This window comes from Eumetopias jubatus, unplaced genomic scaffold, assembly GCF_037043125.1.
Source record: "Eumetopias jubatus isolate StellerSeaLion01/CBP00866 unplaced genomic scaffold, mEumJub1_p1.0 scaffold_7, whole genome shotgun sequence".
In the NCBI taxonomy this organism is placed as follows: domain Eukaryota; kingdom Metazoa; phylum Chordata; class Mammalia; order Carnivora; family Otariidae; genus Eumetopias; species Eumetopias jubatus.
In genome coordinates this window covers 86,526,441-86,552,565 of record NW_028274813.1, presented here as the reverse complement: position 1 = coordinate 86,552,565, position 26,125 = coordinate 86,526,441, and the positions used below count along the sequence as shown (strand labels likewise).

The following is a 26,125-nucleotide window of genomic DNA, read 5'->3' as shown; positions in this document are numbered from 1 at the left end:
CTTATTTGGACTCCAGGCTGTCTCCTGGGTCTCCAGGGCTGGGGGCTCGAGGCTCAGGTGAGCCTTCCCCTTGCTGCACTCTCCCAACATGCCCCTCTTGGGTCCTTGGGGCTTGACTTCCCCTTCTACACAATGAGTCCTGCTGAGGTCTCCTGGCCACTCCAGGGTCAGCTCAAGCTGATGGGGCAGGACGGCAATGGTTCGGAACTGAGAGGGAGGTCTGGCTGCTTATGAGGCTACAGATACTTCTAGAGCTCCTCTGTGTGAGCAAGGCACTGTGCTAACCAGGAGGGATACCTACATGCCTCCAGGAGTCCCTGTCCCACTGAGACCAACTGCTCAAGGCTCCTGGGTACAGGGCCTCCTCAGGTGGGTCTCAGGGGGCAGCCCAGGCCAGGCAGGTAAGAGACAGCTCCTGAGTACAATGACCTGGTTCCCAATCCTCCTCTCTGTCAGCCTTCCAGGTCTACTTCTCCTGCCCTTGCCCTGACAGGTTTATGGAAGAGTTGAGGGTGCTGGGTCGTGCCAGGCTGAGGCCTTTTCTGCCACCCTGGGAATTTCTCACATACTTTCAAGTGCCTTTCCAGACTCCAGGTGCAGAGCTGGAAAAGTCTTGGGGATCAGACCCCCTGCTCATTTATCAGATGAAGAGACAAGGTTTGGTGAGGGAGAGGCAGGGCCTTATTAAGCACAGTCATGGTGCCATTCACCAAGCTAGATTTCTAAGCTCTGTCTGGAGTTTTAGATTCACTTTCATCAATCCTTACAGTTGCTTGTCAGACCCCAGCCACCAAAATGGTGAAGCAGATGGAGAGCAAGTGCAGGAGATAAACTTGTAGTTGTTGACTTCTCAGTCACATGGTGTGGGCCTTGCAAAATGAGCAAGTCTGTCTTTCTTTCTTTCTTTCTTTCTTTCTTTTTCTTTCTTTCATTCAAGGAATCTGTTCTTTTTTTCAAAATATTTTATTTATTTATCAGAGAGAGAGAGAGAGCGCACAAGCAGGGGGATGCTGCAGGCAGAGGGAGAAGCAGGCTCCCCGCTAAGCAGGGAGCACAATGCGGGGCTTAATCCCAGGACTCGATCCTGGGACTCGATTCCAGGACCCCGGGATCATGACCTGAGCCGAAGGCAGACGCTTAACTGACTGAGCCACCCAGACGTCCCATGAGCAAGGCTTTCTTTCATTCCCTCTCTGAGAAGTCTTCTAACGTGGTGTTCCTTGAAATGGATGTGGGTGACAGTCAGGTTGTTGCTTCAGAGTGTGAAGCCAAATACATACCAGCATTCCATTTTTTTAAAAAGGGACAAAAGGTGAGTGAATTTTCTGGAACTAATAAGGAAAAATTTGAAGCCACCATTAATGAATTAATCTAATTATGTGTTCTGAAAACATAACCAGCCATTGGCTGTTTAAAACTTGTAATTCTTTTTTATTTACAAAAAGGAAAGATTGAGTATGAAGGCTACATACTCAACTGCCTTCTGATTATAATCAGTTACAATAAAATACTGATTCTACCCTTAAAAAAAAAAAAAGACTTCCAAGTCACTTCATTTTGTTTCAGTGACAACCTTGAGCTATATTGTTTTTCTTACTTAAAGGATGAAGAACCATGAGGCTTAAAGAATTAAAGTGATTTGCTCAAGGTCATAAGGAAATGGAGTAGGCTAATGTGTACCTACCTCTTTCTTACTGTGAGGAGGTCATGACATCAGAACACGCCTCTAGCCTCTTTCTTTACCACCTCTTCCAAATGCATGGGAGTTTTTCCTCCAGGCAGGCCCATGATAGGACATATTTTGGGTGACAGAAACACCTCCCCAGCCAACCACCCCAACAATATCTGTCTTCCCCTTGGAAGCCTCACTCCCTCTGGAACCCTATTATGAGAGAAGGCAGCACGGCAGCATGGCTTCTGGGGACCCGTGAACAGGGCAATGGCGTTCCTCAGGTTCTAGTTTTGTTGGGTGTGCAGCAAGATATGGGAATCTTATACGTGGTACCAGGAGAAGCCAAGTTGGATCGGCTCAGGGAAGCTCTGGCTGGAGCCTGTCTGTCCCTGCGTTATGCAGAAAGCCCAGCTCCTCCCCAGAACCAGCAGCGCCAGTCTCCAAAGGCCACAGCTGAGTCACATTCTTCACCCTGCCCTAGATTACTAATTCCTTTGTCTCTCAGCTTTTTCCTCGTTCACTCTCTCTCAGGTCGTGTGTTGTCCTCTTTTGGCTTACTGCTAACAGTTTTTTCAGAAGTTCCTTAGAATCTCAATCCTTGATATTAGCAACGATGGCCGTCCCACCCCACCCCACCCCACAAAGCGGGTGACAAGGGAGATGATTCACTTTAGTGTTCTTGAGCCATGGGATCATGATCTAAGCCAAAGGCAGTTGCTTAACCGACTGAGCCACCCAGGCGCCCCCAGCTATTTTCATGTTAAAACATAACTTTAGAAAGCAAGAAGTACAAAAATGTATGGATAAAGTAATAATTGCAACTTTATTGTAAGCCCCAAACCCTGCAGGCTATACAAATACCCAAAATACTGTGATTTGCTTTATGAGTGACACAATAGAATATGGTTATTAAAAATAATGATGTGTGTAAATATTGACATAAAAATGAATGTAACAGTTTATTAAATGAAATGAATTTATTAAATGAAAACAAATGCAAAACAGTATGTAGAGGACAAATGACCCAGTTTCTTCAACATAATAATGAATAATAATAAAATGGAGGGGAACTATAATACATTTAAAGAAACTTAAGAGACATACTAACCACATGCAATGTGTTTGGATCCTGATTCAAGAAAGTGCCTTGGAGCAGGACAGCCTCCCAGCTAAACTCAAAGGGCTGGAAGCTGAGCGCAGGGACAGGGCTCCGCTGTATTTTCAAGTCCTAAATTTTGGAATGATTATCTCCTCGGCTCTAATGATCTGGAAGGGGTTAGTGCTCATAACTGGAAGTGAAAGTCCAATTGTAGTAGTGCTCAGGGACAGCATGGAACCTGCATTTCATAGAGATCTTCTCTTTTTAACAAATCGAGTTGAAGATCTCATCTGATTGGGAGAAAATGGTTGTTTTTAGGATAGAAGGAAGAGAGACTCCTATAGTTCATGGAGTCTTGAGGACTCATGAGAAGCAAAATGGGGACGCCTGGGTGGCTCTGTCGGTTGAGCAGCTGCCTTCAGCTCAGGTCATGATCCCAGGGGCCTGAGATCGAGTCCCAAATCGGGATCCTTGCTCAGCAGGGAGCCTGCTTCTCCCTCTGTCTGCCCCTCCCCCTGCTTGTGCTCTCTCTCTCTCTCTCTCTCTCTCTGACAAATAAATAAAATCTTTTTTTTAAAAAAAGAAGAAGCAAAATGGACATATCAAATTTTTGACAAAAGGAGATAATAACGTGGTTGATGACCGAGGCCTCTATAAACAGGGACAACACTGGCTAGAGAAGAAAAATGTCATGGGGAGAGCAAGGGGATTTGTTCCTTATATTGGGATTGTGCCGATCCTCATGAATGACTATCCTAAATTTAAGTATGCAGTACTCTTTCGGCTGGGTGTATTTGTGCGGGTCCATCATGAGTAAGAAGTCTGCCTTCTGTTTTCGGAAGATGCTCTGCTTTTCCTTACTGAATGTTTGGAGTAGATATTGGTCTGTGATTGGTGGAGCAGAGAACGCAGCTGTTCTCTGCGCAGCTTGTTAGCAATGGTTTGCGTTAGTTTCTGTTTCCACACCGGGTATGTATGGAAGGGTGCATGGGCACCATGGCACGTACTCGGGTAGACCCTCAAATCATAGCATTTCATATGTTGTCATTGTCAGACTTTCACATTTTGTACATCAGTGAATTTTTTTATATTAAAAGTTTGAGGCAAAGAGAAAAAAAGAAAAGAGAAGGAAGGGAGGAAGGGAGGGAGAGAGAGAAAGAGAAAAAAAAGAAAGAAAGAAAGAAAGAAATACAGAAAAAAACAAAAATGAGGTGGAGAAAGTCACTTTTTTTTAGGTAATTAAGGAAAGTTGGACTTGGATTGATGGGGTGTTAGATGGTGTGAAGCAATTATTGTTAGTTTCACTAATGGGAATTGTGATAAGTAAAAAAAAAGTCCTTATTTGTTATGGGTGAAAATGGGGGGAAAGTAGGTAAAGTACATTCCCGTTCCTGGTTATAAATACATGTACATGCTTTAGAGATGTATAGAGATGCACAGGGAAAAGCTGGAAGGAAGCTCTCCAACTTACTAGCATCCTTGGAGAACAGATTATGGCTGATTTTCTCTTCTTACTTATCTGCCTTTATTTTCTTAACAATGTACAAACGTGTGTGATAAGGGGAGAGACAGACACCCTTATTTCTTAGTGACAAGGGCTCTGCTCTTGGGATTCCTCTTGGGATTCCTGCAGGGAGGAGGAGCTGAGGCAGGTCCGTGGGACAGGCCTCCAGGCCCAAGAAGCGGGTGGTTCAGTACACACGGAGCCTGTGAGATCTGGGCAGGACACATGGGGCTTTAGCACTAACCTCCTGAAGGTTGGAGCCGGTTCCAAGGGACCTGCACTCCCACCGTGCCTCGGTGGTGCTGTGCCCACAACGGGCCCACTTTTGGCCCAGACCCACCTTCTTTCCAGAGCTCCCTCTTAACTATGGATGGATTGCTGGGGTCTCCCACCCCCTGCTCTGCTGTGCTTCTGCCTCCAGTCCTCTGTAGAGCACAGAAAGTCCAATCAGTGACCACCAACAGGGAAGTCAGTGATGAAGCCAGCTCTCCTAGACCCCAGCGCTGGGCTGTACAGACCTCCTCAGGACCATACCTGGGCGCCCGAGGCCAAGTAACAGAACAAGGTGATGCCCAGGACGCAGGTGTTTCCACAGGCAGCACCTCCACCCATGCTTCCTCTCACCTCCCTCCCTCAGGGGACCTCCTCACACACACATATATGCACACACGGGACTGGAACTGAAACCCAAGAACACCCCTCACACCTCCCGCCTGAGGGCCACCCCCTCCGCCCCCGCAAGGGGTCCTCACTCCCCAGGGCCTTGGCATGATGGGAACCCTGTATAATATTGTAACTGAACTAATGTGAGTTCCCTTCTTGGTGAGTTGCAGGTAGAAACTACACCAGGTGAGTTGTCACACAATCTAAAATTTATTTGCAGCAGATAAGATCATGGGGAATACCTTCCAAAGCTCTGACTCCCCAAGCAAGGGTGGATGAGTTCCTCTTATTTAGGCTTAGGATGAATATTTAAAAAGGGGATCCTTGTCATGGTATGTAGAGGCGGGCATAGTGTTGTGCATACATATATTGTGTATTACGTAAAGGAGGCTTGTGTTCCTCCATGGATGGAGATTTTGGTATTATAAGGGGATAAAGGTAATTGCCAATCATCCCAGAGGCCACTCCATGGCTCATGTGTGCAGGCTCGAGTTGGGGGTTTAGCTCAAACCAGGCTGGGTCCTCTGGGTCTTATCAGGGCAGACGTTATTGCTTGAGTTTTGGTTTCCATTACGGGACGTTATGCCCATTAGGTCTTTTGCCTGAGCTAAGAGATAAGCTGGAAAGAAGAGCGTAAGGGAAAAGTGGGGCAAAGGTTGGTGAATACAAGCAAATGGGCAATAAAGATCAGATCTTAGGGTCTAGCTGGTGACGCTATCAGTGGTGATAGAGACCTTGAGATCATCTTGCCCAATCCTTCTATTAAAAAGGGTGGAAACCAGGGGCGCCTGGGTGGCTCAGTCGTTAAGCGTCTGCCTTTGGTTCGGGTCATGATCCCGGGGTCCTGGGATCGAGCCCCGCATCGGGTCCCTGCTCAGCAGGGAGCCTGCTTCTCCCTCTCCCTCTCCCCCCGCTTGTGTTCCCTCTCTCGCTGTGTCTCTCTCTGTCAAATAAATAAAATAAAAATCTTTAAAAAAAAAAAAAAGGGTGGAAACCAAGACTCGGAGTGGGGGCGTGACCTTGCAAATCAGTGAGTCAATGATGGGTCCAGGATTAGATAGAACCCAAGAATCCTGGCATCAAACCCTTTACAATGTGCTACCTCTCATCGGCCCAATGGGTCGAAGACTCTGAGGATAGAGGCTACTCCGCCACCCCACCGATGGTAAGATCGGCGGAGCAGCCTCTTGGCAGGAACACCATCTGTACATCCTGTGCCACGTCCAAGGGCCAGGGAAGGAGCTCAGTGTCTGACTCCAGGAGGGTTTTAAGAGGAGAGGGAAGCTGGGAGTGGGGGAACGAAGGCCCGGGGGGGGGGGGCGTGCGGGGGACTGCTGTGCAGCTTCCTCGTGGCAGGTGCTGTGCGAACAGCCCCTCTGCAAGGAGCTCCTGGTCACACCACTTCCCTGCTCCTTCCCGAACCTCCTGAGACTTGTGTGTGTGTGTGTGTGTGTGTGTGTATGCGCGCGCGCGCGCATGTGTTGGAGGGGGTGTGGAGGTGGCAGAGATCTGCCTGCCACTCAGGAATGCGGGTCCCGTTGTTGGCCTTCTGTTTTCCAAGCCTAGGCTGAGATCATGTGTAGAGGACAGTTCCGGAAAAGGCAAATACCCACCAAATCCTGTCTGCCTCCTGCACTCCTAACTTCTGGCCCAAGCAACTTGCCCACAGGCCCCCACTGTTCTCCCAAAGGGAGTAAAACAGGAGCCCGGAAGGAAGAGGCTGGCCTACGCACACAGACCTAAGGCTGACCGGGACGGCCTGAGAACCAGGGACGGGCCCACCCCCCGGCAGTGACTTCACATCTACTGGAGTCGCAGGTGAACGGCAAGAGGGAGCTGCTGGAGCTGCGGCCCCTTTTCTCCTTTAGGGTCTGTGGCCTGGCCTCTCCCTTCCACAGTCTAGCCTTTCTTCAGGTTCTTTCTTCACAGTTCTCCACCGGTACACCCCCCCCCCCCCCCACGGATGTTGGGAGTGCCGGCTGGGTGGGGTCGTCGGTGTTGATCGAAAGCCGACAGGTGCCAGGCACTGGTGACGGGCACACACTGACCAGCAGGGCCATATTCTGAGTTCCAGGACTGATTCACTGAGTTAATCAATATTTATTGAGCACACGGTGGAGGTGGTGGGAGGAATTAATTCCTGGGCTTCCTGCACTTCCCAACAGCAGGGGGAACATTCAACAAGGCTGCAGAGGCCAGGGAGCCAGGCAGAGCTCAGGCCCTCTCACCCTCACCGCCCGGAGGGCTCACTGGGTAGCCAGCCTCGGTGGCCTCTCCTGCCACCCTCTCTGCCCCTGCTTCGGAGCTACCAAAGTGCGCCGCGGCTTGGGAGCGGTGGGCGCGTTTGGAAAGGGGAGGTGCTCTCTGAGCTGCTGTTTCTCATCAGGCTGTCCACTCTTCACGATTGCCCACATGCCAGAAGCACCGGGAAACAGAGACTGCAGGCCACCGACTTGGAAGATCCAGCCCAGTCACGACTGTGAGATAAATGACACCTGTTTGTCATTGGTAGCCCCACCCCCCCCAACCCCGCTCCCGCCCCAGCTCCTAAGTTCCTCTCAGGTTCAGTGGCCTCTTCCCCCCAACAGACCACAATCAAAGGAAAAGTGGCTACTTGTGAATTTGACAGTGAATACACTTCCCTCAGGGCATTCCTGTTGGAAGCCTTCCATCGAGAAGGGGAAGGCTTTCTGGTTCCACATTCAAGGAACTCTGGGCACCACAGAGCTGGCAGGGGTTTCAAGAGGCGGCAGCTGGTGAGTGTGGCCTTGGAGCGAAGCAGGACTCCGAGAAGAAAGTGGGACAGTTCCACAAGTGGGCTGCGTGGCCGCTGAGTGTGCACCGAAGTCTCAAGACTCCCCCCCCCCCCCCCCCCCCCCGCCCCCAGAGATAACATGAGAGAGGAAAGGCGATGGGTGACCTTGAGCAAATTGCTTGGCTTCTCTATTTTCTTAGCTGTAAAATAATCCTAGGCATTTGGCTTGCTGTGAGGTTTAGGGATCATTAACATAAATTTCCAGCAGTTAATGACATTATATTTGATGCAGAAAATGTGTCCCTTTCAAAAATCCTGGACCCTTCCCTTTATGAAACGAGTAACCAGAGGCCATTCCCCCCTAAAAAGGGGCACAGACAGGTGGCAATAGTGAGGCATCATAACCACAATTTATTACCCAAAGTAGTCTGAGGGATTCCAAGCATCGGTCACGGCCCTCCCCAGTCACAAGAAAGCCAGAGCCTCTTCAAACTCAGCCTCCACTCCCAGCTGAAGGGAAGGATAAAAAGGCTGCAGGTCAAGTTATGTCACCACTTCAATATCCTCATTCTTGACTAATAATCTCAAAGTCACAAATGGGCATCCAGTGATTTGCACCCAAATCTTACACAGGAAAACCCTACGATTAAAATAAGATGGGAGAGATCATTCTGACAGAACGATACCAAGAGCGTTCACGGTCTATGAGAAGGAGGAGTGAATTCTGTTTGTAATCACCAGAATTTAATGGAATTGTCTATCATCAGTGAGTGTGAAGAGAATGCTCACCCTGTGGGGTGGGAAGACAAGTGCACTGGCCAAACCCTCCTGGGTAAGTCTCCCAGGAGGACTCCCCTTGACTTGCCTTAAGGAAGGAGCCTCCTGGTTGCCTAGTGACAAAGGAGCCCAGAGTGTTGGCCCCTGAATGCAGAAGGGTGGGGGTGAGGAGTGTGGGGAAGGCAGTTTAATGTACACAGAGTTCTCGGGAGCTGAAGAAGAGGCAATCTTCCAGCAGTATTGAGAACTCTCCTGACTATTTCTACAATTGGGGAATGCAAGCTGGTGGGACCTCACTTGGGATTTCATTTTTTGGGGTTTTTTTTTAGTTGATTTAAAAATGATCCTAGACCCAGTTCCTTAAAGTCTCCTTTTATCATCAAACCAAATGGCACTTAACGTCTAGAAATGTTGTGCTCTAAAAACTGCTGACAGTCCTTCATCCCAGACCCTGAAATGAGATTTTTCATGGAAATTAATTTCTGTGCCAGTTGAGTCTGGATAAAGTTATCTCTTCGTAATTTAGCTCCCACCACCATCTGGCCGTTCACTGTGGAACCAGGAACCCAATGGGCAGATTTCTTTCCTTACTTAACCAGGCATTCCAGGAAGAAGGGGAATTCCCCAGCACCTGCCTAACAAACTCTGTTCTACTTGCTGAACTTTGCTCTGTATGAACAGTTAGGTCACTCTGGCTACAAATTTCCCCAAACTCTCCCTACTTGTATTTTTAAGGCACACCAATTCCTCTGTGTAAGGTTCTCTGCTTATAATGAATTATTTTAATTATTCTTGCTACTCAAAAGAAACTTCTGCATCACAGCCCTCCCCTGCCCTGAGATACTGGCAGTGGGGTGGGGATGAGGGCAGAGCCCAATTCATATTAGGGGTTCTGGTCCTTGGGGTCGCACTTGAGCATGACTTTCAACCCCAATCCCTTTCTGGCTGTTTCAAAGGCTTCCAGAGCTTTCTCCAGGGGGAACCTATGGGTGACTAAGGGCTTTATGTTCACAGACTTGGAGGCAAGCATCGAAATCGCCATCGGCCACCTGTAAGAGATCACAAGTGTTACATTCAACCTACAGGAGGACAGAACCAGGTCCCCAAAACCACCAAGCACAAGATCAGCTTGGCCATATTTATTTATAGTGCTGTGGTTCTACAAGGTCTATTCTACAAACAATGGTAGAAATGATCTTATGACCTGCAATATGGGAGTACAGGGTCTGTTCCCAAATGCCTCCACCCCTCTGCAATGTCTGTCACGGAGCCTAGAATTCCTTTGGCATGAAGACATAAGGCCTATGGAGGCCACTGTGGAAAGGGAGATAAGCCTCAGAGAGGCAGCCGATGATAATATATCCGTATCCCTTTGCAGAGTTTGGCTTGGCAGAGTTTATTGGAAAATGGCATTCTGCTGACGGAATGGCCACAGACTGTAACCGTGGGAGGAGGGACACTGCTGGGGACGGTGGTCCTGGGAAAATTGCCTGGTTGGGGAGAGGCTAGAGCCACAGAGCATGAGGTGGGGTGAACTAAGACCCTCTCACTTCCCAAGGTGGGCCCTGAGGCTCTGGGGTGGAAACCAAGGGACCTGAGTTTTTGCTGTTGTCCCCCTTTCTCTCCTTCTTCCCTTTAAAGGGAGAAAACGAAGAGCTGGCCACTTGAGGAAATGAAGACGAGAGGGCCTGGGTGATGAGGGGCAGATACCCAAGAAGAGCATGCTTCAAGATCCCCCACCTTCCCTCCTTCCCTCTGCCATCTCTGCCTTCCTGTTTTTTAACCAGGAGTGATGCTCTCTCTTTGGATCCCTACCATGACAGGTGGCTGTCAGTGTGGCTAGGGAGTGCCCTTCATGAATAAACGGGAGAGACTCTTGGTCCCAGAGGCCGTGCAGGGGTCCTGCTGGCTGCTCACCACCCTGGCTCACCCCCAACATACTCACGTGTTGCAATATCGAAACACGCCCTTGATATCCACCTCCCGGATGGCCGCATGCACCAGGGGCACGGTGGTCATCTCGGAGCCCAGCCCTACGAGCACCAGGGTCCCACCAGAACGAGTAGCCTGAAGAGGAGATGAGAACAAGAAAACCCAGATCAGAAAATGCAGACTTCTCACTCAAAATGACTTTTGTCACATAAATATCTGTTTGCATCAGGTGAGTATCCAAATATTCCAGAGAATACGATTCTTTCTCTACCGTTGAACTCTTCCATATGTTGACCAAACTTAACAGAGCAGCAGAGTTATCTTTAATGATCCTGAAGTCACACACTTTACCAGTGGGGGACCAGGCACAGTGGGAGCCCCTCCAGCCCCCGAGCATCTCTAAAGCTTTACTAATTCCGTACCAGGTGTTGGCTCAGGTAGCTCCTCATCTCAGCACCCACCCCTCCTCCAGAATGTCAATGCCACAAAAGACGGGACTTTTGTCAAACCTCTAAGGAACCACCCTCTCGGTGAGGAAACTACCAAGCACATACAAATGGGGAGGGCCACTAGAATTCTGTGGCTTGAACATTGCCTTATTCATGCAAGCTGGCTGACATTTAGAAACATTTTTGTTCCAGAGACATTCATCCCAATAGTATCCTCAATCACAATGGATTTTGTCTTCCTTGAACATCTATCTGCTTTATCAGTTCCCTCCTTGGAGTGGGCCAGACATGGAAATTTCTCCCGATAATCTCCACATGATTCCACATGAGTGTTGTGCCTGCTCCAGAGACTTTTGGAGATCACTGTGGTCAACGTTGTGAGGGACAGGAAAATAGTTCACTTGCCTCAGTTTTCATGACAGTTGGCAGGAACAAGCACTTACTGGAACCATTCTAAGTTTAATGAGCAGAGCTGCAAAGGGGCATCCACCACAACCTCTATCTCTGAGGGGAAGGATACACCATGAAGAGAGGCCTGCAGCACAGGGGTGACTCTGGAATTTACACTTTTGAGCTGTGGGATCCTCTCAACCAGCTTCTTCATGTGTAAGATCAGGATGATGCCTCCCCAGCAGGGTGGTTGGCCTAACAATCACAGTGCTCAGCACTTGGTTGGGCTCATGGTTTGGCACATTTTCTGTTTTTACTGAAGCACAGAGTCACTTACAAACCACCTGTGACTTATGAACCCTGGTAAGGGGGGAGGCTCTCTCCCCACTGGAAAAGGTAGGGTGGGGGTGGGATCAAAGTTGTGACTGAGCCACCGAAAACTCTTTTGAGTGAGAAATTTCCTTAGAAAACTGTTTCCCCATCAGCATTTCCTCTCCACCTAGTCAGAAGAAGGAGGAATACTGCCAGACTGGAGGTGCCAGGAGGCCAGCAGTTTGCTGACCACAGACAAAGGAACACTTGGACTACCTGACCATTGTTTTGTGGGTGTGACCTCTGCACCAAGATGACACGAATTCTACCCTGAGCATTTGCCACGTCTCCTCCCAAACATTTTCTAGTCACAAATCTGGCAGGAAAGTAGCTCTCAGGTATGTCCATATAAGGTGCCACCACCTAACCTGCCCACTGGCAGGGTGGGCCTGCAGTATCCTGTAGCATCTGTCATGCACAAGGGCTCCACCCCTCACTCAGGACAGGGCAGGCCCTTGGGTCACATTTACCTCTGCACCCACCTCAGGGAGCCTGGCAATTGGGCCCCCACCATCAACAGCTGGAGATAGATGCCAACTGTTCCCAGTGCCCTCCAGGCAGCGGAGAAGGGGAAGAAAGTCTTGCATTGGGAAGCCATGTCTTTTACTGCCTCTCTGTGGAGTGGGGGGTCACTGACTGCCAACAACTTGAAGACAGTTAGACATGCCTTATGCATCATAGCTCCTAAGGGCCCCGGCACAAAGCCAGGACACAGCAGGTGCCCAAGACATGTCATTGGTCGACTGATCACACACAGACCCATCACCCTCTGAGTTTCAGGGTTCTCTTTGCCCCTTCCCACAAGGCAGCCGGTACTTCTGACAGTGGAGCAGAGGGTGGGCCAGCTCCAGCTGCAACTTAGGACAGAGCGAGAGAAAGTGGCACCTGTTCCTCTCCCATCCCACCACCCCTTCCTCACCCCTGATGCCAGGGGCATCCTGGTGGGAAGATGGCGAGACAGTTCGGCCTGGGTACCAGGTCAGCTTTCCTCAGAAGGTCTGGCATGCTGCAAATGCCCTTCTGCATGACCCAGCTGTGACTCAGAAGGAAGGAGGAAGCCCGTGCCGCTGTGGGACAGCAGTGCGGGCGGCAGGGCAGGAGTGCCCAGGGGTGTGAGCTCCTGCTACCGCCCTCCTCCGCCCCATCCCTCCCGTCCGAGCACGGCTGCCCACTGGCTCCTTGGGCCCTGTTTCCCTTCTCTCCTAAGCGGTGGACAGGGTGAGACACACTCAGACACCGGAGCAGTGTGCTCGAGGCAAGTCACCAGGCCTCCCATGGAAAAATGTGGAAAGGGGTAACGAGTCTTCATGGCTACAGTGCAGACCTGACATCACATTTACAAAGCCCCCAGCAGAAGACCCAACACACAGTAGGGCTGGAACCTAGAAGGTATTCTTTCTCCCCTCATTTCATCATACTTGGATCCCTCAACGCCACTCCCCACCCCTGTGTGTGCCCTGCCCTCCCCCCCCACCCCCCATTTCCACCAACTTCCCATAAACTCTGGGTGGGTCGCTGAGGGGCAAATCAGGTATTGGCAGCTTACCCTCTCCCAGGTCTGGGAGACAAGAGTAGTAGCCAACTGTGGCCCTGAAAAACCACCCCACCTTCGTGACTAACCAAATTAATGGCTGTTGCTTTGTATCAGTGACTCAAAGACTGCCGTTTTCCTCAATAAAGGAAGATAGGGATTTCCCACACACAACTAAAGCATGGTTTCCTGTTCCTCCTGTTGATTTTTTTTTCCCCCAAGAGTCCTTTTATGATGAGATATGATCACTTCAGGGGTGGGTCTCCTAACATCTTTCAACGGCCATATACACCTGTTACCTCATTTAAGCCTCACAATGACCCAGTAAGGAAGGATGTGAAGCAAGTGAGCTAAAACAAATAAACAAACAAAAACCAGAGATACCAAGGTCACCTCGTTTTGTCCAGGGGCCACATAGTAAGGTAGCAGAGACGCCCGAGTCCAGCACCCCTTACCGCTGCCTACCGGGTGCTGACTCCCCAAAGCTGCACACCAGCGCCTCATCCAACTCACATAGATGCCTGACTGAATGGCGGGCTCTGCCCCTGTGCACTCGATGGTCACTTCCGGCTTGCACCCCAGCAGATCTTCCACTTTACTGGCAATTTCCTTAGGGCTCTCCTTGGAGATCTGGAGGACGATATCAGCCCCTACTTCCTTGGCTTTGGACAACCGAGAGGCAGACAGATCTAAAGTGGAACAAAAGTTTCTTTCAAACTGAGAACTGGATGGCGGATTAGGGAGAAAAAGGTGGAAGGGCAGGTCTTAATGGTAGTGAAGCTCCAGTGTAGTGGGTGGTGCCAATGAGCCCAACACACATACTCTCTACACCTTCACACACCCCTATACATACCACACAGCCGCCCCCACACACACTCTCCCTCCCCTTCCCCCACCCCTCACTCAGATCACTTCTCAAACATCCACACTGTTCTACACCCCCCCACACCCCATACACACCACACAGCCACGCACACACTCTTTCTCTCCGAAAGGTAACTGCTCCTCATACATACACTCTCAGATAACTTCTACACACACTCTGATATCTTCTTTGCACACAAAACACATTCACTTGCCTATATCCCTACACAACTCTACACACTTACCCACACCCGCACTCTCACAGATACCTTTACACACACACATTCTCTCTCACAGATGTCTTCTCCACACACACCCTTCTATACCCTACATGCTTCCACACATACTACACTGACCCACACGTGCTGTCACAGATAAGCTCTCCTCACACATACACACATCTCCTGCCCATACCACACACCTCACACACAAACACCCTTTTATAAACATATACATCCCACTAACTCCACATCACACACACACACACACACACACACACACACACACACACACACAAGCACACATTCTGTGCCTCCTGAGTTTGGCCAAATGGACCAAGGGCGAAGCCTCTTAGAACCAAGTGAGCAGTAGGGGCATCTGAGGTCCACACATAAAGAGCCAGGTCGTCATCTCCATATCATCTTAACCCTGGAACCCAGGGGAAAGAAGGAGGAGCCCCTTTAGAAACCCAGCACCCCAGGAAGGGAAGAGTTCTCATGCCCTTGCTCCAAACTATAAGCCAGCTGTTTCCTCTTCAAGGAGATTTTTTTTTTATTATTATTTACTATTTACTTAGAGAGAGCACAAAAGCAGGGAGGGGGAGGGGCAAAGGGAGAGGGAGAAGCAGGCTTCCTGCTGAGCAGGGAGCCTGACTTGGGGCTCGATCCCAGGACCCTGAGGAGAGATCATGACCTGAGCTGAAGGTAGCCGCTTAACGACTGAGCCACCCAGGCTCCCCCTCTTCAAGAAGATTTAAAAAGAAAACCTTCTTACCAGTCACCAGCACTTGAGCTGCACCCATTGCCTTGGCCACGATCAGAGTGACCAGTCCTATCGGCCCTAAATAAAGCAGAAAATGGGAGATGTTTGTGAAATATTAAACATCAGCTCTCCCCCCCTTGTCCAGGCCATGGACAGGAACCATATCTTTTGTGCACCTCTAGCATCTATCCCAGTGCCTGACACATAGTGAGACCTTAACAGCTGTTTGAATGCATAAGTAAATGACTATATGAAGAACTGTTCTCTACATGAAATTTTGCTCCTAGTGTTGAGTTCTATTTAATTCTCTCAGACCTCAGAGTTAGAAATTTGCCATTTACTCTTGGACACTGCTTGGGGATAATGTCAAAGAACCAGAGGGCTCAAGGAAACATATATTTGTTAAGAGAATAAGATGTCTCAGAAGGTCTGGATACATTGTCCTGTTTTCTCTTTGACCCCTACTTTCTTACTACCCATCACATCTCCCCAAGGAGAGACACAGCCTTTACAGGTGCCCTCTGAGAACTATCTTGGAGGGTGTCATTAAGTGAACTGGCTCCCTGGGTTGACCCAGCTGCTCAGGCAGCTCTAAGTTGTGCAGATGCCTAAAAATCAGCCCAGAGACCACCTGCTTCCCACACTATCTGCATGCTAGATGACACAGTTTTAATACAAACAAACAAACAAAAAAAATCAGACCCACAAAATGAAGCTATGCAGATTATCTTTGAGGATTGGCTTTTTGACAGTGCCTTTGCAAATAATTTTGTGAGTTCCCCCCAAAATCAAAACACTGCAACATACTTGAAATGATCAACAGAGGTGATTAGCTAAACAAACTATAGTGGGGTACTACATAGCTCTTAAAAATCGTGTCATAACTCTCTTATTTAGTGGTATGGAAAGATGTTCATAATATATTGATTTTTGTCTTTATAAAAGATAAAATAAAGTGTGTTTAGCATGATCTCATTTTAGAAAAACCTGAAGGATTCTACATCAAAATATTTACAGTGGTTCTCTCAGGCTGATAGGTGATGGAGCTATGGGTGAATCTCTCTGCGTGTATGTACACGTGTGGGATGTGTGACTTCTTTTTCTATGTCAAAAAGGTATTACTTATGTGGATTTAACATAGATGTGTCACCTGAACACTACACTCTGTTAGCTCATTGAGGCAAGTCTGTTCTATACCCATCACCTCTCTTAGAAAGCCCTGTAGTCATTTATTTGGCCCTGTCAAAATCAGTCCTGAAAAATGTATGAGGACTAACTCAAAATGGATTAAAGACTTGAACGTCAAGACCTAAAACCATAAAACTCCTAGAAGAAAACAGACCATAAGCTCCTTGACATCAGCCTCGACATGATTTTTTGGATTTGAGCCCAAAGGCAAATGCTTTCTAATAAAAGCAGAAATGAACACGTGGGACCACATCAAACTAAAAAGCTTCTGCACAGCCGAGAAAACCATCAACAAAATGAAAAAGTCAACCGACCAAATGAAAAAAAAATTTGCAAATCATATCTGATAAGAGGTTAATATCCAAAAAATACATAAAGAACTCCTACAACTCAAGAGCAAAAAAACCAAGCAATCTAATTTTAAAAAGGGCCAAGGATCTATAGACATTTTCTTTTCTTTTTTTTTTTTTTTAAGTAATCTCTACACCCAGGGTGCATGCCCTACTGACGGAGTCAGCCAAGCACGCTTAAGCAGACACCTTCCCAAAGAAGACAGACAGATGGCCGACAGGTACACGGAAAGGAGCTCGACATCACTCAGCATCAGAGAAATACAAATCAAAACCACAATGAGTTATCACCTCACACCTGTCAGAATGGCTACTATTAAAAAGACACAAAGACACGAAATAGCAAGTGTTGCAGAGGATGTGGAGAAAAGGGAACCCTCATGCACTGTTGGTAAGAATGTAAATTTCCAACCACTGTGGGAAACAACATGGAGAGTCCTTACAAAATTAAAAATAGAACTACCATATGATCCAAATAATTCCACTTCTGAGTATTTACTTGAAGAAAATGAAAAACACTACCTCAAAAAGATATATGCACCCCCATGTTCATTGCACCATTACTTACAATAGCCAAGATATGGAAACAACCTAAGTGTCCATCCATGGATGAAGAACAAAGAAAATGTGGTATATATATATACACAGTGGAATATCATTCAGCCATAAAAGGAAGTCTTGCCATTTGTGACTGGACTTTGAGGGCATTATGCTAAGTGTAATAAGTGAGACAGACAAATACTGTATGATCTCACAAACATGTGGACAAAGCTCACAGATACAGAGTACAGATTGGTTGCCCGAGGAGGGTGGTGAGAGATGAGTGAAATAGGGTCAAAAGGTACAAACTTCCAGTTATAAAATAAATAAATCACGGGGATATAATGTACAGTGTGGTGATTATAATTAATAATACCACATTGCATATTTGACAGTTACTAAGCGAGTAGATCTTAAAAAGTTCTCATTGCAGGAAAAAAAACACTTTGTAACTATATATAGTGACAGATGATAATTGGACTTATTATGGTGATCATTTTGTCATATATACGAATATCAAATCATTACACTGTACATCTGAAACTAATGTAATGTTATATGTTAATTATGCCTAAAAAAAAGTGTATGAGGAACACCAGATCACACCCATAAAGAGCATGAGCATGCTGTCTGTGTCACTAGCATTAGATACCTAGAATGTTTCAGTCTGAGGCTGCTAAGGTTTGTTCGGGTGGCTGGAAGCAGGGAAGGAAAGAAGGCAGCCACCTGCGACCCCAAAAAGCAGAGTGCTGGCTCACAGTGAGCCGGACTCCATTCCTTCCACTGGCTATGACACCTCATTCCTGGATGGACCAGGAGACCACTTCTCTGGTATGATTTGAGAGTTCCAAAAGTTGCCCTTCCCTTTACTACCAAAAATATATCCCTCGTTTCCTGCTGAGTTAAAAAATAATTCCAAATTGCATTCTTTAAATGACCAAAACGGTTATGTTGCCTGGGAAATAACCTGAGTTACTATTATGTCTGCAGATGGTTTATTTAGCAGTGTTGGTCACCGAGGGAAAGGGACATGTAACCCTCCCCTGCCTAGAAAGAGTCTAGGACCAATTTCAGCCATTGGAGGGGGAATGAGATGGGCAGAGGGATCTCCACATTCCCCTTTAATGAACTCATAACCAGGGTGTCATCTGTTTCTTACCAGCTCCACACACAAAGACGTTGTTCCCCAGGGTGATTCCAGCTCGCCGGCAGGCATGGATCCCCACAGAGAGTGGTTCAATCAGGGCCCCTTCTTCAAAGGTGACATTGTCAGGAAGCCTGGGGTGTCATTCAACACACTCAGTTAGTCCCCCTGGGTTAATAATAACAAGAGCTAATATTTATTGAGCATTTATTTATGTGCTAAGCAGTTTACATATATTCACTCACACAAATCCTTGGAAGAGTTCAAGGGTAGGTACTAATATTCCCATTTTACAGACAAGGAAACAAAGCCTTGGAGAAGTAAATGACTTTGGTTCAAAACTAGTAAGAGGCTCGAAGGATTTGAAATGGAAACCAGATACGCCTGATTCCAGAGCCCAGGCCACACTGCCCTGCTCTGAAAATGGTTTTCTTTGGACAAATCACTGCGGTGAATGTGAACACATTATGTTTTCTTTAACACGTTGTCCAAGACAAGGTATGGTGTAGCTGTCATTAATAAATAATGAGAAGTTCATCTAACAAGAGGTTAATATAACCACATGCCAGCATTTCATCTGCTTCTCAAACTTAACGTACAGCCTTTCTGGTTTCACCTCAGCAAACAATCCCAACTATCAGCAGCTTTGCAAAACAGTGATTTAGAAGCTGGTGTCATTCTGTTGTCCCTGTATGGTGTGTTCCAGAAGAACCACATTTGATGGCAGCAGCTGCCTGGCTGTCCCTGGACCGGTCATGATGGGAAAAGGGCCTGTCTTCCAGGCAGATGATTGAATGTTGTATCACCTTCACCACCGGGTTCTTGGTTTTCACTGTGTCCATTTGACCCTATTACCCATCCCACTGATGATGACAGCAAACATTTGCATAAGGCTTTACAGATTAGAGGGCTTTTTCATCCATTATCTCATTTGATCCTCACCATGACCTTGTCAGGAAGGAAGGAAGGGCTTTATTTTTACCTTTATTCTACAGAAGAGGAAACTGAAGCCCAATGACATTCAGAGACTTGCCCAAGTTTACAAGGCTAATGAGTAGAAAAGCAAGACTTGAAGCCAGGTCTCCTCCTTCCACATCCCGCCTGCCCCATATTAGCTGCCTCCTAGTACAAGTGGCTCTGTGGATATCTCATTTCTGCATGGTCCTCACTGTCCAGTATTTTTATTCAGCGCCCCAAACATGCACATGCTAGAACATAAAATTCCTCAAGTTCCAAAAAGAAAGAAAGGTGGCAGCCAAGCCAAGTGCTCATTCCCATGATGTGTCACAGAATAACGAGGCCCGAAGCCGGCCTGCCCGCTGCCCTGCCTTCTCCCCGCCGCCCCCCCACCCCTCTGCTTTTCCCCCACAACCCTCCCACTTCAGTCCTCTCCTGCTCGGATTGCCGCCATCACCCCTTCTGCCCACACCACCCACCCCATCAATTCTGTAAAAGGGACAAAAGTTTGAAATGAAATAATGAAGACTCCCAGGTTCTCCCAAGGAACCGCCAACCACTCTCAGACTAGCCTGCCCCTTCACCTCTGGGATTCCTCCGAAGCTTGTATGGGCTCTGAGCAGAGGGTGGCCTTTGGTCAGGACTGGTGCGCCCCTCCCACCTTCGCTCTGAGTTCCCCTTGGCAGGAGAACACCCAGGAGAAATGGGATTGAGATGGCGATGGTGGAAGATTGTGATGGAGAGATTATGCTCCTGATGAGGCAGAAGCACCAGGCAGAGTCCTAGGCCCAGCGCCTTTGCCACTGGTCTTCGGAGAGTCACTGGGTCCTCCTTCCCCGACCTTATTTGGTGAGGATCGAGGGAGAGGGAGGATGAGAGCACCCTAAGTTTCTTCTCAGCTCCAATCAATCATGACCAGAGAATAAGACAACTTGGTGGTTTTCCCAATAGGGTTGAAGGAATAACAAAAGGGTAGAGGATGATCAAGAAGCCAAGGGGGAAACAGGAAGATAAGAAGGAAGAAAATAAGGTGGGTAGGAAAATAAAGAGGCTGTGGCAGTACAGGAATCCTCACAAAGAGACCAGAGAGGAGGATGTGGGTCCAAGGCTGGTGTGCGCAGACATGAGCAGAAAGCACCCTGGGAGAAAGGAGAGGTGGGGGGGTTGCCTGTCCGCTCCTCAGCCCTCCCATTAACAACGCCAACAGAGCACACCCTCCCCCACCATGCCCTACAAACCCCATCCTCCCAACCCCAGTGCAAGGCTTCCTTTCAGACCTGACCTATCCCCCAGACACAAGGCCGTGGCTATGCCATAGCATGGCCCCATTTACTGAGCGCCTACTGTGTGCCAGGCCTCGTGCTGAATACTTGATATGCTTTTCTCATTGAATTCTGTCAATAATTCTATGCATTTCATCATCTCGGTGCTATTATCGTCTCCATTTTCCAGGCAAGGACGTTAGGTTACAAAGTTTAACTCGCTGAAGGTCACACAGCTGGTAGAAGGCAGAGACCAGTGGTTAGTCTTCAACATTACCATTTTGCTTTTCTGCCTCTCATGAAAACCTTGTTTGGTGCCTCAACTTGGAAAGCGCCCCAAGTGGGCTGGTTCAGGAACCACTTGCTGAAAGGTGGACTCTACCCAGGTAACCTGTTTTCTTCTAGAGCAGTTAGGTGTTGACTTAAACCCATCACGAGGTCTGGCCTGTGACTCTCTCAAGGCTTCCAGGGGGCACTAGAAAACTCAGATCTGTCAGACTGCCCCTGTGACTGGCACCTGGCCTCCTTCAGGCAAGCCCCATCCTGGCCAAGAGAGCCACAGCTGGGGCCGGGCTGGGAGGGAGGAAAACACACCTGTTAGAAGGCCAGAAGGAAAGTGGCGCATCAGCACCCACGGCTCCGTGGGCTGGGACCTGTGCAGAAGGGGCAACACTTTGCTTCTGCCGGATACAAGTTCTCCCCCCAAAACCATCTGGAGAGCTGGGATAGGGTAGTGAGCACAGGGCAGGAACTTAAGACTCACGGCTGCCCCAGCTTGCCTCCTGGCTCTGCTGTGTGCCCGATTAGCCTCCTCCGTCCGGCCTCTGCACCCCTGCACAAAACTGCTACACTGGCCCACCTCACTGCTGTTCTTACGAACATTAAGTCAGATAAAGCCTGCAAAGCACTGATGAGCACACGGCCAGGCACGGGGTACTTATAACTGTGACTCCATGACTCCACATGCATTGCCTTATTGGGTCTTCAGCTGACTAAATGAGACCGAAGCAGTGGAAGGGGACGTCATTTCCTCAAAGTCACTCACTAGGAGGGAGTGGATCCAGGGTCCCAGAGCTCACGCACTGGCTCCAGGCCACGCTTCCTCAGTAAACCCCAGTGGCTGTTGTTACTGGTGTTGTGACCAGGGTCACTGCTGTAATAAGTTCTCTTTCCTGGGAGCTGCCTTGGAAACCAGTAATGGAGGACGAACCACAGCAGGTTATCTGCAGGATACCTGGAGGGGAGCGAGTGAGTTCGGCAACAATTTTCTAGGTGTTGCCCTAGGTGAGGGGAGCTTCAACTCAAAGACTAAACCAAGTGCTATGAGTCAGTCTCAGCCCTAGGCAAGCTACCTTCCCTCAATGCCACCAAGAAGGACCTGTCGATGGGATGCTTCATGTCTGGAATTATGAGCTAAAAAGAACAAAGAAATCACCACAGGAAACTCGAAGAAAGAACCCCAACCAAACAGAGGGCGGGGAGGTCCCAGGTGGCCCAGCTGGGCCTCCGGCACTAACTTGTAGCAGAAGTCAGCGTTGTGCTTATAAAACCGGCAGAGGTTCCCGTCATCAGGGGGCGTGGCACAGAAGAAGATGGATGGCGACAGATTGTACCGGCCAATCTTGCAGAATTCATCCATTTCTCGCAGAGCGCCAGGCTCGATGGCAACACGATCCCCTGAAGAGGAAAACGCGAGCAGGGGCAGAGCTTCTGTGAAGGGGCATGTTCTCCTGGGCAGGTGCCAACAGGGGACTCTGGCCCAATGAGCCACCCCCTACCTGGGATCCAGGGTGCCCCAGACAAGCCCAACCCATTAGAGCTGCCACAGAAAACTTGGGATGCAGCACAGAGTCACACTCTGGGAGAGAGTGACCAGCATACTTCTCCACAGACTGGCTCTGCCTGCCCTTTCACCCACTCATGGAACAAGCCAACCCCCTCTCCCCTCAGCTCCATAACTACTTCCCAGCTTGGGAAACAGAGAACCAGCCCCAAATCCAAGGCAAGCCAGGACCCATCTCAAGCTGCTGTGTGGGGTTCGCAGACTTTTCTTCCTTCACCTGCTTTGCAAATATAGGGCAAGGCCTTTATAAACACAAGAGCCACAATTATGGCATGTCTTATGTTCAGTCTGGTTGTATTTAGACAATAACTAGGAATTGACGGATTCATGGGTTAGCAGACTGGCTCGGGCAAATGACCCACAGAGGTCTGAGACTCCAGTGAAGAATAACATTCAGGCTTGTGAACTAGTGTACTTCTCCTCTGTCTCACTGTGCCTCCTTGGAAACCCAGCCTTGGAAGTGCTCTTCTATCTTTCCATTATGGAAATTTTCCAACATGCATTAAAGTTGAAAGAACTGTACAGCGAATACCCAGACATCCTCTGCTTTGATTCTTCAATTACTATGGAGCTAATTCGCTTCATCACATATTTACCCATCCATCCCACCTATCCACTTCTCCTCTGTCCATCGCCCCATCTTCATTCCTGATGCATTTCCAAGTAGGATGTAGCCATTAGTATACTCCACGCTTAAATATTTCAGCCTGCATATCGTTAACCCGAGTTCAATACTTGTCTCTGGTTCTTTTTTAAGGTAAAATTTAGGTATGGATAAAATGCACAATCTTACATGGATCACTAGATGAATTTTTTTTTAAAGATCTTATTTATTTGACAGAGAGAGAGAGACAGTGAGAGAGGGAACACAAGCTGGGGGAGTGGGAGAGGGAGAAGCAGGCTTCCCGCCGAGCAGGGAGCCTGATGTGGGGCTTGATCCCAGGACCCTGGGATCACGACCTGAGCCGAACGCAGATGCTAAACAACTGAGCCACTCAGGTGCCCCTAGATGAATTTTGATAAATGTACTCACCTGTGTAATATGAACCCCTATCATGATACAGAACATTACCACCACCTTGGAAATTCCTTCCTTTGCGTACCTTCCCAGTCAATTCTCACCCCTTACCCCCAGAGGGGTGTGCGAGTGGAGCTGGGTCCCTCCTTAGCCTGACGTGTGTCACCCGTGGGAGGTTTGCCCTTTACTAAACAGATACATGTTAAGTTATTTGTATGTCTTTTTGTGTTAAAACTACCCACAGAAGAGTGCCAAGTCCTGGTACATAGTTAGTGCTCCTTAACAGCAGGGGTGGTAGTAGTCATGTAAGTACTGTTAACTATTTATATTGTATTTATTATTATAACTTATCTGAGCTGGTGTTATTGAACAGGAAATTCACACTATAAGATAGATAGCCAGATTGTATATAAGTTAGGAATTCTTCCATGCCTTAGATTTATTGATTCTTTAAGATTTAAGTTAAAATTTTAGAAACAAATGTTAAGAACTACTCAGTGAGTGCTTTTCTTCTTTCTAGACTAGTTGATTAGACCTTTCAGTCCAAATCAGCATATGAAACACTTCAGTAAAAATTTTGTGTTCTAGGGACGCCTGGGTGGCTCAGTTGGTTATGCCTTCGGCTCAGCTCATGATCCCAGAGTCCTGGGATCAAGTCCCATATCCGGCTCCTTGCTCAACGGGGAGCCTGCTTCTCCCTCTGCTGCTCCCCCTGCTTGTGCTCTCTCTCTCTCTCTCTCTCTCTCTCTGAGAAATAAATAAATAAAATCTTCAAAAAAAGGATCTACAGAAATCCCTGCAACCACCAAAATGTGTTGCTCCACCTGTATGTGTCCCTCTCCACTTTCTCTGCAGCCCTTGTTCCAAATCATGTTCTACCATTGACAATGACTTCTTCAAGCTAGGATTCAAGATCCTTCATAATCAGGTGGAGTTTTGTATGCCTCAGTTTTGTCTTCTAATGATTACATTATAATAATATAATAATAACAGTTGAAGAGTGCTTTTTAAAGAGGGACTTTTATACAGATTATGCATTTTTAACATCTCCACTAACTCCCCAACACAGAACCTCTACTCTGAACAGCATAGTATTATTAGCACCCCAGATATATTACACTGGCCTCTGTAATTTTATTACTCTGTTCCTCTTAACCAGAATATTCGCTTCTGACCTCTTCACTAATTCAAATACAAAACCGTTCTCAGGTCTCCAGCTGCTGGACAGCCCAGTGGTTCTGAGCACTTGCTTTAGAGTCAGAAAAACCAAGGTCGGTACCCCAGTTTGAGATTCGCTAGAGTGTGACCCTGGGCAGTCACCATGTTTCGCTTTCTTCATTTGTTAAGGAAGAAAATAATGCCTACCTCAGAGTTGTTTCAAGACTGAAATACATAATCATACATGCAAATATTTAACATGGAGACTAACAAATAGTAAATCAATGAGTATTAGCTGCCTTATTATTGTTAAATGTCCAGCTCAAAGACCTGTCTCTTCCATGAACCTTCTTTAAACACCTCTGCCCACAACAAATGCCCTTTCGTTGAACTGCTAGAGCCTATTCTTTTTCACACCTGATAGCTTCCTTTGGTCTTATTCTCTAATTACTGGTATTTATGTATGTCCTGACGTCTCATCTCCCCAACTAGATCAAAGTATCCAGGGATCGGATCCTCTCATTTTTCTGTATCTAAGCACTTATTATAACTTAAATTTAAAGAACCCCACTCTGTTATGATTAATATTAAGTGATCTCATCCCACAGGTAAGAACCAATCAGTGGCTATTGGAAACTATGAATCTTCCTCTTTGGGATAACTCCACAAAACCTCAGGGGCTGCCTCGACTTCCATTCAGGATGAATGGAGGGTCTGACAGTGTTCCTAAGTGAAACGCAAGTCCAGCTTCTTCAGGGCTGGGTCATTCCTCTCCGTGTAGCTGTGCTCAGAGAGCCTTATAACTGACACAGAATGGCATCTCCCGCCAATCTTCTCCTTGTCTCGAATAATCTGATGACCTCTCCAGGCTGTACAGTGTTCTCCTCAGCAAAGGAAGGATAAAGCCAATGGCTGGCCGTGTCACACAGCTGGGATTTAATTCACTGTGTTGGGGAACATCGCAGGCTGCCACAGCTGAGATTTCCTCCCTCCAAGAGAATGAAGTAAGCAAATCTAGAAAAGTATTGGTGGTTTTCCAGTCATCCAATAAGATCAAAGACTGTATCCAAGACCCTGTTTCTCAGCAGGTCGAGGCAGTTTGTGGTTCCTATGCCTGGAACATTTCGCCTACCCCTTTACCTGGCTTATCCCTCCACTGCCTTCAGATGTCAGATTAATTGTTCCTCCCTCAGAAGAGCCAGGGATCTGGTTAGAAGACACTGACCACATCGCTATTCTCTGTTGCCCTCAACACAACGGTAATTAAGTAACTGTATGTGTGTCCCAGGCCTGCCTTCCTCCCTGGAAATTTACAGTCCATGTGTGTAGAAACGGAGACTGTCCTGCTCACTGCTGTAACCCCCCCGGGTTTAATAGAGGGCCCGGCCCCAAGAAAGTACACACAAATATTCATTTATGTTGAGGAATAAATCAGTTAGTTGAAGGGTTCTGCTGACCTGGTTTTAGGTGCTTGACCAGTGATCCCACTTTTACGACTGTCCCTGAAGCTTCATGTCCCAGCACCATTGGCTTTTCCACAATAAAATTCCCAATTCGACCGTGCTGCCAGTAGTGGACATCAGAGCCGCAGATCCCGACGGAATGCATCTTCAGCAGCACTTCTGATAAGAAGAAGGAGGGAACAAGTGAGGGGAGGAACGACCCCTCCGCAGTCT

At 47.9% G+C, this 26,125-nt stretch overlaps 1 protein-coding gene and 1 pseudogene across 2 annotated transcripts in view; one reads left to right on the top strand and one right to left on the bottom strand.

The window, feature by feature from the left end:
* Window positions 1-2,897: 2,897 nt before the first annotated feature.
* LOC114226555 (signal peptidase complex catalytic subunit SEC11A-like) lies at window positions 2,898-3,588 on the top strand (annotated as a pseudogene).
* Window positions 3,589-7,023: 3,435 nt separating this feature from the next.
* Window positions 7,024-26,125, bottom strand: part of SORD (sorbitol dehydrogenase) — a 32,927-nt gene continuing 13,825 nt past the window's right edge. The window contains exons 3-10 of one of the 2 annotated variants that reach the window (XR_015768549.1): window positions 25,907-26,071; window positions 21,948-22,107; window positions 18,227-18,345; window positions 15,002-15,067; window positions 13,658-13,833; window positions 10,416-10,537; window positions 8,112-9,519; window positions 7,024-7,415 (exon numbers count right to left, since the gene is read on the bottom strand). Coding sequence is in view for 1 of the 2 variants with exons in the window: in XM_028126685.2 (XP_027982486.1) it covers window positions 9,354-9,519; window positions 10,416-10,537; window positions 13,658-13,833; window positions 15,002-15,067; window positions 18,227-18,345; window positions 21,948-22,107; window positions 25,907-26,071 (974 nt within the window). In the remaining variant the exon portion in view is untranslated. Of the gene's footprint in view, window positions 7,416-8,084; window positions 9,520-10,415; window positions 10,538-13,657; window positions 13,834-15,001; window positions 15,068-18,226; window positions 18,346-21,947; window positions 22,108-25,906; window positions 26,072-26,125 lie in introns of those variants that run through there. The other variant, XM_028126685.2, reaches the window with a different exon arrangement.